Source organism: Furipterus horrens, unplaced genomic scaffold, assembly GCF_987537825.1.
Source record: "Furipterus horrens unplaced genomic scaffold, mFurHor1.1.pri manual_scaffold_6, whole genome shotgun sequence".
Taxonomy (NCBI): Eukaryota; Metazoa; Chordata; class Mammalia; order Chiroptera; family Furipteridae; genus Furipterus; species Furipterus horrens.
In genome coordinates this window covers 18,277,561-18,289,826 of record NW_028327176.1, presented here as the reverse complement: position 1 = coordinate 18,289,826, position 12,266 = coordinate 18,277,561, and the positions used below count along the sequence as shown (strand labels likewise).

The 12,266-nt window shown below is 50.5% G+C and overlaps 1 protein-coding gene across 1 annotated transcript in view; it reads left to right on the top strand.

The window, feature by feature from the left end:
- GALNT14 (polypeptide N-acetylgalactosaminyltransferase 14) overlaps positions 1 to 12,266 on the top strand; it is a 187,409-nt gene that overhangs the window by 142,800 nt on the left and 32,343 nt on the right. The window contains exons 4-6 of the mRNA XM_090280203.1: positions 5,219 to 5,286; positions 7,053 to 7,118; positions 7,296 to 7,417. Of these exons, the coding sequence (XP_090136329.1) occupies positions 5,219 to 5,286; positions 7,053 to 7,118; positions 7,296 to 7,417 (256 nt within the window). The remainder of the gene's footprint in view (positions 1 to 5,218; positions 5,287 to 7,052; positions 7,119 to 7,295; positions 7,418 to 12,266) is intronic.

The window sequence follows — 12,266 nt, the reverse complement described above, 5'->3', positions numbered from 1 at the left end:
TCCCACAATAAACCTTCCTCTTGGGAATGTCTCAGACACATTTGGGGGGCATTATAATATGGAGACCCCAGGACCCCCCCCCTGCCAAGCTTTTCTAACACGGTGTTTGTTCTTGGGGGCCCTTCAGCAGCTGCCCTGAGTCATCCTTTCAGCTCTCCCAGACATATTTCTCCTCTTCCAGCTGCTCCTCCGTCTCTTCATAATAGTAACAATGATACTTTATAACAATAGTAACATGTTAAGCATATGCTGAGTTGTTGTTTTTTAAAGATTTTATTTATTTATTTTTAGAGAGAGAGGAAGGGAGGGAGAAAGAGAGGGAGAGAAATATCCATCTGTGGATGCCTCTCGCACACCCCCAACTGGGGACCTGGCCCACACCCAGGCATGTGTCCTGACTGGGAATTGAACCAGTGACCCTTTGGTTCACAGGCTGGTGCTCAATCCACTGAGCCACACCAGCCAGGGCTTTGTGCTGAGTTTTAGGTGTACAGACACCTCACTTCACCTGGGGCACCAGTTGGAGTCTGTGGAGTTCGGTGCCCATGGTGAATGGAGGACAAGAGCCACAATGGGCCAGGCAGCCCAGGAGCCAGGACTTCGGTTCCCGACTTCCTGTGTGGGCATGGGGGACAGCCAGGGGTGTGGCCCAGCGCCTCTGTCTCCGATGCCCTGGTGCCCTGCACTCTGGGAGGGGCTTGGAGCCCATCAGCATTACACTTCTCAGAAGGTATCCATGAAGTGCCAGCTCCACACCAAGCTGGGCCTTTGGGCCTGTGGGCCTGTGGGCCTGTGCACTGCCTCTCAGGCACTTCTGATGTAAGCTGGACCCCCAGCTCAGACCCAGGTATAATGCAAAAAATAGCAGGATGGGGGCCTGAAAACCACGTGTGAACAGACATGTGATTACATCATCCGCAGGCTGGATGGAAGTGAATTTTAGGGGTGGGGGCAAAGGAGATTATTTCCAAAAACTTCCATGGCCAGGCATCATTTGCCTTGGGATGCTGTACCTCCTTCCACTCCCTGCCCTGTCACACAAATAAGTCGCTAGCTCCTGAGAGGGGACTGAATGAGAAGCACTTCCTGTCACTTCACCATTGATGAAAGGATCTTCTCTAAGGTATCTTTCATCTCTAATGTATAAAATTTGGATAGCTTTACTGCCAGGCCCTTGAAAGGGAAAGATACCCAAGGAACTGGGGGCAGGGGTGGGGGTGGGGAATGCTCGTCCTCTCCTCCCTCCAGCCCAGCACCTGGCCAGGCCTTCAGCTCTCTGCTCATGCCTGCCCATGCCCTCTGACCCCCTGAGCTTCTGAGTTAGCTGGAGGACTGAGGGCTGCCCACATGGGGGACACTCAGAGCCAGACAGAGGCATGATGGGGTGGGTGATGGGGGGAGGCAGAGAGGATCACAATCAGGATGAATTAGGGCACTTTTCACACTTAAGGAGAGAGAGAAAAAGCCCCCAAATAGTTTCTCTTGGGTGCTGGTGTGAGTCCCTGTGTATATGTGAAACCCAGGGAAGGGGCATCCTTTCTCCCTACACCTCCCATGGGGGCTCCGGACCCCACACCATCTGGACTTTCCATCCTGAGTCTCCTTCCTGTTACTTTTTTGTGAAGGTCTAGATTTAGAGGAGCGATTTCTCAGGTTAAGGTGGTTAAGAAATCAGACTCTGGGACCAGATTTGCCTGCTCTGCCCTTACCAACGGTGTGACCCTACATGTAAGCTCCTTCGCCTCTCTGCCTCAGTTTCTTTTTCTGCAAAATAAGGACGTCTGGTAATAACTATTTTGTATGGTTGTGGAGAGTGAATGAGCTCAGGTAGGTAAAGGCCCTGAAGCAATACCTGGTACCAGCTGAGCCTGTGCAGGTGACAACAGGTGACGCGCCTCTAGTGGGTAGGCAGCAACGTTCTAATGCCATCTCAGACTTGAGCAGGGGTCAGAATCCCCCGGGGGGCTCGTTAAAACATGGCTTCTTGGGCCCCATCCCCAGGTATTCCAGCTCAGTGAGTCTGGGGTGGGGCCCAAGAATCTGCATTTCTGACAAGCCCTTGGGTGGCGTTGATGCTACTGGCTCCAGGATGACACTTTGAGAACCAGTGTCATTCTCAGTGCTCAGGTTCCAAGAGCAGCCGCTGTGCACCATGCACACGCTAGGTGCCTTTCCTGCAGCGGAGGAAGTTGGCTCAGTACTGACTGAAGCTCTCGCTCTGGTGAATGGAGGGTGGACAGGCACAGTGCCTCAGCCCCAGCCACTCTGGCTCCAGAACGAGTCAACTCCTCTGCCAGCCTTGGGTCTTCATTCAAGCGGCATTTATGAAGCGTTTGATAAACCCTGCCTGCCTATAGCACCATGGAGTTCACAAAGCAATTTCAAATACATTTCCTCATTTATACGCACAAAAGCCTGTGAAGTAGGTCAAGTATTAATATCGCCTGCCTTTACAAGGAAAATGTAATTACAGATGGAAAGGAAGGCAACCTGGCATCTTGTTCAGGATGCACAGCCAGTAGGTGGTAGAGGCCACCTGACCTCCCACGCCGCCCACACCACCAGGGCCACCGCCCCTCGGGGTGCTCCATGTGGGCCCCATGATCAGGGCAGCAGGCAGAAAGCGGAAGGTGGAGAAGCTGCCTGCACAGCTGTCCTGTCCTCTGGCAGGGGTGTGAGCTGTGTACAGGAGACTCAGCTATAGAATAATTCCCAGGCACAATGTGACCTGAATATGCCAGCGAGGTGAGCACTCACTCCCATGCTGAGGTGTGTAAGGAAAGGGCATGGAGCAGCGCCAGGGGCTGAGGCAGGAAAAAACTTCTCTGCTGGGCCCTGGGGAAAGGGAGGGCGGGCTTTGCGGTGGAGGAACTGATGAGGTGTGCTGGCCAAAGGGATGAGAGCAAAGGGGACACCTGAGTAGCCAGGGTGGGGCGGTGGGAATGGGGGTAGGGTGTGCAGAAGAGAGAGCCCCCTGGGCTGGCCTGGACTTTTCACCTTCAACAGCCACCCCAGGAGCCCAGAGCACCTGCCCATCCCTGGCCCTCCCAGCCCAGAGCCACTTTTACAGAGGGACCCTCCCCACTGCACCCATCACTCCAACTGCTCTGTTAAGAGGAGCAAAAACAAGCCAGGTGTTACCAGGAAATAGTCTAATTAGCACTTACTACTGACGATTTTTTTTTTCTTTTTTAAACCCTGGACATTTTTTATTCACTAATCATCTCTCAGTTCAACTAGTGCAGAGCCACACGCGATTTACCTTTTGATGTTCGCAGAAGAGAACTCTTGAATTTCAAAGAGCCGGCAGGGATTTGGGGAATCGCATGCAGAAGCTGCAGCCATAATCAAACCTCATTAGAGGGTATTCTTCAAGCAGGTTTTCCCTCTCTTTCTGCCTCCCTCTCTGATTAGGAGGCTGGTTGTTGAGTTTGCCTGTGTTTTCTCTGGGACTATCATAATGAGGGTCCCCTTCCACCACCTCCTGCTCCTCCTGGTCCTCACCTCCTACCAGTGGGCTCAAGGTTTGATGTTGAGGCTCCTCTCTCTGCCTTACACACATCGCGTTGCCATGGTGAGAATTAAGGCTTCATAAATAAAGGTAGCTCCAGGCAAGGTTCTGCTGGAGAGTCTCTGCAGCCTGTTTAGAGAAGTGGCGCACCTGCAACAGGGTTCAGAATGGTCCTCCTGAGAGGAGGACTCGCATGCACACCTCGGCCAGCACCCATCAGACCCCCCTCCCAACACACGGGCAGCTCTGGGCACCCCATGGTGGGCAGTGTAGCCCAGGAGTGTTGCTGAGGAAACACACATTTTGGGGGGCTTTCAGGAGAAGCGGAATCCAGCTGTTTCAGTCAGGTCTGACACCCAGAGTAAACTCTGAAACCCAGCCTTGCCCTGGGAATATAGATTCACAGCCCAGCAGGGTAAACAAAGTCAACTCAAAAAAGTCATTGTGATGCACAAAATAGTAATAATTGCTACCATGTTTCATCATTTAGTGCCAGACATCCTGCTAAATGCTTTAGAAAAGTGTTCTCTTTTAACTTTCCCAACAGCCCTGTGAAGTGGCTATTACTATTATTATCTCCATTTTATAGATGGAAATACTTTATTGCACAGAGCAGTCAAGTAACTTACCCAGATTTGCACAGCTTGTAGTAAGCTGCTAGACCACAGCTTCTGGAAGTCAGAGCCTATGTCTTCTTTGTTCCTCATCATACGCCCAGTGCCAAGCACATAGTAGGTGTGCACTAAGGGTCCCTGGAAGGGCTGACTGTGGGCCAGGGGGCTGTGCTGGACTCTGACAATACAGGGGTAACTTGACAAGGATATGATCTGTCCCTGGGGATTTGACCATCAACAGGGGTCAGCAAAACCAACCCTCAGAGTCAGGCAGCAATGAAAACTGCAGGAAGTTTCAGATACACACTGCTGAGGAATCCCAGAGGAGGAAATAATTAATTCTCACTAAGTGGATTGGGCAAGCTATTAGAGAGGAAGTGACATTTGAACTGGGCTTTGTGGCAGAGGACTGGCATTTCAAGCCGAGGCAGCAGGAGGGTAACAGGCTCTCAGTTGGGGATGAGGAGGTTGTCTCCGGATAATGACATTGAGCGTGAGTGGGCTGGGAAGGGAACAGGAGTTGGGTCCAGGCTGTGAGCAGCCTTGAAGAGCATGCTGAGCGTTTAGGGTGCAGATACTGGAGAGCCACTGAGAGGGGTTTTGTCAAATTATATATTTGCATCAGTGAGGAAAGTCACACAATCAGAGACCAGATTGTGCTTCAGAAAGCTCACTCTGGAGGCCACAGGAGGATGGCCTGGGCAGGTCAAGGCTACTGTAACAAACCATACAAGAGAGGCTGGGGGAAGGATAAGAGGTGAAAGTGATTTGAGTGACATTTTCAAGTTGAGCCAGCCAGTCTTGGTCACTGATCTGATGTGGGGTGTCAGGGAGAGGCAGGGCTGCTGAGGATGACTCCTATATTTCTATCTTGGTGCTAGGTGGTGGCGCGGGGGTAGGGGTCATTCACTAACACAAAGCAGAGTTCCATGCCAGTAGCTCACACGGGAGCAGTGGGCCTGGACAAGCCCTTTGGCTGCTCTGAGTTTTCATTCCTCAAATGTGATTGCGTCTATTTAAAACGCGATTTAATGCATATGTATTGTACTTGCCACTAGAAGTCATAACGATCTTTCCTCTTCCCATCTGACAGTGTGTTAAACCGCACACCTATGAATCTGATCCAGGAAATCATATTGGTGGATGACTTCAGCAATGACCGTAAGTAGTAACATCGCTCCCCTGCTCTGGAGACACAAATGTCTGTTCCAGCCCCTGAATGAAAAGCAGAGGTGAGCCCATGGCTCTCTGGGGTTGGAGGAAAGCCTAGGTTTATAGTAGGAATGGAACGCTGAGTGTCCATGAGGGGCTCAAGAAGATAAACCTTACCTTTCTAGAACAACTTCTTGGGTTCTCTGCTGTGAGTCTTTGAGGACCTACGCAGGTATATTTAGTAGATTCTTGACTGGACTGGTGTGTGTATGCATGTGTGTTGCTGCTCCTTCACCTGCACTCCTGGACATGGGAAGAACCTTCAAAGGATTGATCCTGATGCCCAGGGCCCAGAGCAATTATGTCACCAAGGATTCCGGTCTGGAGTGCTGTGATCACCTGCCAGCCTGAGCAGAGGCTGGCACACCCTCTCCCTTTCATTCCTGTGAGAGGACTGGGTGGGCTCTCCCTGTCTTTGGGATCCCCAATGGGACACCCCATCACCTGGCCTTGCCTTCCAGTCCTGCGACCCAGTCATCATCACTGTTTCCTAGTTGTTGTTTCAAGGAACCTGGGGTCCCACCCAAATTCACACTCCAAATCCTCTTTCCCCAAGAAAAGCTTGCAGGTGTTTACAAACATCTGTGTTCGGTTTGACAGGTACGCTACCTTTAGAAGCATTGTTAGACTTCAAGTATTAATACCGCTGACCCCTCTTCTGCAAGCCATGGGTACAGTTCCAAGCAGTCAACCACACCCAGACAGGACCACTCCTTCCCAGTGATGACCAGGGGAAGCAGACAAGGGTCACTGGGGACAGTTCCAAGTCCTAGGAGAATGGAGTCTGCCCCACCAGTGCTGATGCTGGAGGCTGGGTACAGGAGGCTGTAGGGAGACTAGAAGCCCGCACCCGTGACAGAGCCTTGGAACCTTGGAAGTGATATATCAGTGGGCTGTGTGGCAGGTCCGCACCAGACCTGAATGCTACAACTCAGGGATCTGGTCGTTTCCCTAGTGAGGAGGGGGTTGGAGGTAGGGAGGCACTTGTCCTGCTGGTAGGTAGCCTGGCACTGAGGCTAGAGAAGGGACTGCTGCTAGAGTCAGCTAGAAGCAGAATAGCCTGATGGTTAGAGCATGAACTGTGGAGCCAAGACTGCCTGGCTTCAAATCATAGACCTATCACTTACCTTACTAGGTAAGTGCCTTGGGCAAATTATTAATCTTGATGTGTCTCAGCTCCCTTGACTATAACATGGAGATTATAATAATAATAGATATGGTTTATAGAAGGATTTAACTATGTTAACACACTCAAAGTGCTTAGAACAGAACCTGACCCCAAGAAAGCTTCTATGAGTCTTGGCTGTCACTCAGTAGAGTCCCAAGCTGAGCAGAGAACCTAAGATTAGTAAACTGATGAAGCAAAACCAGAATGGGGGGCTCACAACATCAAGTTCAGAGCCAAGGCACAGTGAGCCAAACGGGTGCTGGGGCAGCAGGCAAGCTGGAGGATGACCCCAGGCAGATGCCCAAGACAGGGGTCCCTTGCCCATCCTGGCACATTATCCTGTGTGATGAAAGACACTCTGGATGGACCTGTTAACAAATAGGGCTTTCTGTGTTAAGAGTTGATAGTTTGAAGCTCCAAAATTCATCTCATCCATTCTCTGGCCTCTGCAGTCAGTGGGGATGGCAGGCAGGGCTGCCTTACCTACTCTTCAGGTTCACCCCCATCCCCAGGGGCTCACATCACATAACCTTTTTTGTCTTTGCAGCTGGTGACTGCAAAGAGCTCATCAAGTTGCCCAAGGTGAAATGCTTACGCAATAACCAGCGGCAAGGTGGGTCTGTGCAGCTGGCGGGGCCTGGGGATGTGAGGGGAGATTAGGTGTCGTCGTGTGTGTGTGTGTGTTTGGGGGTGTGTTCCATGTGTGGGGAGAATGCTGAGGGGTTTTCCATGGGCCTGCTGGAAGGTGGAGCAACTTGGGCACCCACGTGGCCATTTCTCCCCACTGCAGGTCTGGTCCGGTCACGGATCCGGGGCGCTGATATTGCCCAAGGCACCACTCTGACTTTCCTTGACAGCCACTGTGAGGTGAACAGGGACTGGCTCCAGCCACTGCTGCACAGGGTCAAAGAGGTGAGTGAGGCCAACGGAGAAGCAGAGGGGTCCTACGCCCCCGTTCTCTGCAGGCTCTCTCAAGCTCAGGACTTTGCAGACGCTCGCACACTGAGTGCTGTTTAGAAAACCCTCTCTCCCCACTTTCTAACATCATCTTGGCAAAGAGGTCTGGAGAGAGAAGTAGTAGGTTATGAATGGACTATTCAGTGAAGGGGCTTTGCCTGGCTCTGGAGGCCCTTCCAAATCCTCTCCTCCCTTCAAGCTCAGTCTGCAGCCACAGCACTGCCTCCCCAGTCTTACACTGGGCCACTCCGTCCCTCTGAACATGCCCCAAATTCCTGCTGCTTCATCTCTGACCACGCCCTTCCTGTTCCTGGGTGCCCTCCCCTTGTCCATATCACCCGTCCTCCAGGAGACTTTCCTGACTGCCTGGGCAGCTGGGATCACTCCAGGCAAGAACAGCCCACTTGGCCCTGCAAGTTCTTTTCTGGGTTCCCTGTCTCCCCTAACAGACTACAACCCATTGGGGGCACCAGTCACCTCGTTATGGTCACCCTGCTTGTTGTAGAGTAGGTGTTCAGTGTTCAGAAATGATCTGAGAAGCCAGATGCCCTGGGGAGGTGATGCAGGTGCAGCAGGAGGGAAGCAGGCTCCCTTCCTGCCTCTAAATGAACAGGTAGAGCTGCGAGGGAGGGAGACCCCATCTTCTGCAGACGCCCTTAGTTCATCAACCCAGAAGCGCTCAGAACCCTGTGTTCAGGGCTTCATTACACAAGCAAGATTGATTAAATCACTGGCCGATGGTGATCGAACTCAACCTTCGGGTATCTGTCCCCTCCCTTAGGTGGGGTGAGGGGAAGCTTGGAGGGAGAAGTGAGGGGCAGAGGTGGGGGTGAAAGTTCCAGCTCTCTAATCACCTGGTTGGCTCCTCTAACAACCCACCCCCATCCACCACAGGTCTCTAATTAACATAAACTCAGGTGTGGTGAAAGGGGCTTAGGAACAAAAATATTCCTCTCACCCCCCACCCCCCGTCAGTCAGAAGTTACAAGGGTTGTAATAGCCCTGTTTGATGACCCAGGAACAGGGGCCAAATATCTATTTCTTACTATAGCACATCTTCATAGTACACACAGTAACCACATTCTGTTTATCTGTTCATCTGCTAGTGGATATTTGTATTGTTTCCCCCTTTTTACTATTGTGAATAATGCCGGTGCACAAGGTTTTGTTTGAGTGCCCGCTTCCAATTTGGGGGGGTGAGGTACATACCAAGGAGTGGAACTGCTGGGTCATGGGCTAACTTGGTGTTTGACCTATAATAGGATCCGTCAGGCTGACGTGTCCCTATGCAGGATGTGTTCAGGGGTCTTTATACTTTCCTCATCCTTTTTCATTCCCGGGGTCTGAGTCCATCTCAGAAGCCCTCTCTGAAAAATGCTCTCGTTTCTGCGGTGGCAGCCAGACTTACCTGTAGGCAGAGGAAGGCTTCATCTCCTCATTCCTGCCTGTGAGTGTTGCCTGCCACCCAGGGCTCCTCCCCTGGGCATCACTTGGCCCCAAGATGGAGCTCAGCCTCCCGGGCTAAGATCCAGGTCCTCATCACTGTCTGACCTAAGGCTTTTGTAGCAGAGGGTTGGTCAGACAAACCCAGGCAGCGGTCCTTGCTCTGCTCCTGTGGAGGTTGTCACCGGGCCCTGACTTGTGATGACTGAATGGTCGCGCTGAGACATCCCTCTCAGGATAAGGAGTGAGTGTGGATGGGTGCCAGCCAGCATTTCCACGTGTCTTCGTATGTGTCTTGTCTCAGAGTAAAATGCGATTTGATCTTTTGAGTGGAAGTGGAAATGTTAAGCCGTAATTGGGGTTTGGGATTTTCAAAAATAGAAAAGAGATAAAGAGGCTGGGCCTGAGCTCTCAGAATCTGTCCTTGGCTGGTGTTTTCCACATGGAAAAAAAATCTCGATTTTCCTTCTCTCTCCTTCAATTACATGATGATGCTTGAAACAAGCACCAAATTGTTGTGTTTTATTTTTTTTAACATAGGGTTCTTTTTTCCGCTTCCTTATCTACATATTTTTTACTAGAAAAAGATATTTTTAAGAAATTTCAATCCTGTAGCATTTGGTAAATTGATATAAACAATGGCTTACATATGCTTCAAAGCCCTCAATTATTCCAAAGCCCCTGTTGGGAAGGCAGGACAGTTTTGCAAATACTAATTTGTTCTCGCTTAGTAGATGAAGAAACAGAGTCCCTCCCTGGGTGCTGATTTGCTTCAGGTCATGTGTATTTTAGATGGCAGAACCTAAATAGGAACCCAAGTCTCCTGTCACAGCATCACCTCCTTGAGGGTCCTCTCCAGTCCCCCACTCCTCCCTCCAGGGTAGCTTAGAGACCTCATCGTAAAGCTCCTCAGCTGTCCACCACCTTCCCTAGATTGCGAGGTCTTACTCATCCTTGTACCTCCCACAAGTCCTAAACAACAGTAAGTGCTCAGTCGTGCTAGTTGACAAAATGAATGAAAGAGAGTCTCTAGGAGTTTTTTGATTGCCCATCCACAATGTGGTTTTAATTATATGAGCAGGTGGAGAAATGAGAGGCATGACTGCAGGAGTGATCGATGGCCATTGACTCCCAGTGGAGGGGCAGGGCTTGGGCGTGGATTTGAATGATGCGGGGGAGAAGAGGGGAGCATAGTCCTGGATCTGCCAAGGATTCCACCTGCTGTCTGCTTGATCTATCTGTGGACCTAACCTGAAAGATACAGCCCCCTGGGACAGGCAGGTGGGGATCTGTGATTGTCATGGGTATCTTTACAGAGAGTCCCTCCATCCTTGAGCCTACACGGGGTGAGGCCATCTTGCTCAGCTGTAATTGACCCACCTGCTTTGCTGCCAGCCATTGACACAGTGCCTTCAGCAGGAATTAATAGATGGCCTCTTTCAGCCAATACCAACTTAACACCTGCTGTCTACCAGGCTCTGGGCTGGGGCTGGGGGGTACAACAGCAGAACAGGTACTAACGCCCGTCCCAGAGTCACTCAGAAAGATTTGTGTCCTAGCTTCAATGGGTCGTTTATATAGTCTCTACAGCCCCTTGTCAAGGCCATGGCTCCACACAGCACTTAGCCCCAAATATCTCTCATTGCCTCTCTGGTCTCCATGACTCCAGGTAGATGCTGCGATGGAAACGTGACAGGAATAATAGGACAGAAACCCTCAGAACTTCTCAGGAGAGTGAACCAGAGCCTGCACAGTGCTGGAGGCAGAGAGCCTGTGGTTTGCTTCTGGGGAAGCCTATGGATGAGGCAATAAACCTGCATTTTATTTTGCATTTCAATCTCCAAATATTGAAGAAAGATTGTTTAAAAAATAGGATTGCAGTTTGGGGGTCCTTAAGACCACCTTCAGGTGTTTGACGAAGCTGTTACAATCATGGTTCCTGCTCATTACAGTAAAAGGATACAGGTTGAAATTAGCAACAGGAAAAGGTACATAGGGAGAGTTCCAGGCACAAACTTCCAGCTGTCCCGTCCCAGTGGTGGTATACAGATAGCACGGATATGTGGTAACACGTAGAGTACTGTGAAGCAGGGAAGCTCACCCGAGCCTTGGTGTCCAGGGTTTAAATTGGGAGTTGGTAACACAGACACGGCTGATCACCCGCATGGTGTCCATGTACCTCCAGAGGTCAAGTTGAGTTGATACCACACGGCCCAGGCCATCATCCTAAATCACATCGTTAGCATAGACTATCTTGTGTACCCAAGGCTTCCAGCAAATAGAGATATTCTTACAGGCAGGACATTTCAAGGGCTTAGAAGTTCCCTCTCGGGAGCTGGGCAAGGGCCAAACATATGTTTGGGCTAGGTTAATCCTTTACTACACAAGGGTCGATATAGGACTTGGTGAAGCTGCAGAATTCCAAAAACTCAGCAAACAGAAGTAACATGAGATTTTATCAGACCCACAGAATAAGGCCAGACTCTGAACTTCTGAAAACATTTCAGAATTCAAGTCACAAGAACGTATTTAGGGGTGTGTCTGTGTGTAGATATTGGTGTGGATGGCAGTGTGTGTGTGTGTGTGTGTACACACCGATGCATGATGACAGTGGCCTGGAAGGAGCCCCAGAGAACGGGTGGCAGCTGGGCAGGTGCTGTGTTGACCATGAAGGAAGCATCTGTGCACATCCCAGAGGTGGAAGCAATGCACTGAAAATTAGCATTTTCTTCCAATGGGCCAACTGGCTTCAGAGGCACCTTGTCACTGTCAGGATGAGTCACACATGGAGGCTGAGGGCCAAATTAAATCTGTGAACGTAAAAGCAGGCATTTGGTGAATCTGAGCTTAAAATAAGAAGACAGCCTCATTTAGAGGAAAGATTGAACCAGGAAATTAAATGGCTGCAAGGAGAAACAGGTTCCCACTGGTGCCGACCAGGGGTGCTAAGTGCGGAGGATTGGGGAAGCGGTCCTGTCTGGTCCTCGGCTGCTGGGTTCTATATATTTAGCTGTCAGTTCTCCGTATTCACAGCTAGCACACGCTGCCCATGGGAGTCCATCTTCCCCTCCTGCACACCAGGCAGAGAGATATTCACTCAGAACTAGGGAACATTTAAAAAATATATACAATATATTGGTGGCCCCCAGGAGGTGGTGAATTTGTCTTATAGATTTTGAAAATGTCCCCTGGATGACTTTGATGCCTCTGGACAGGGTGGCCTGGGGAATGTAGCAAGTAGTAAGGCTGGAAAGCTAGATTATTAATTTTTATTGTTGTTCATTTACAGTTGTCCCAATTTTTCCCCTGTTGCTTTCCTCTGCCCTGCTCACCTCCCCCCACTCCCACAGTCAATCCCCGT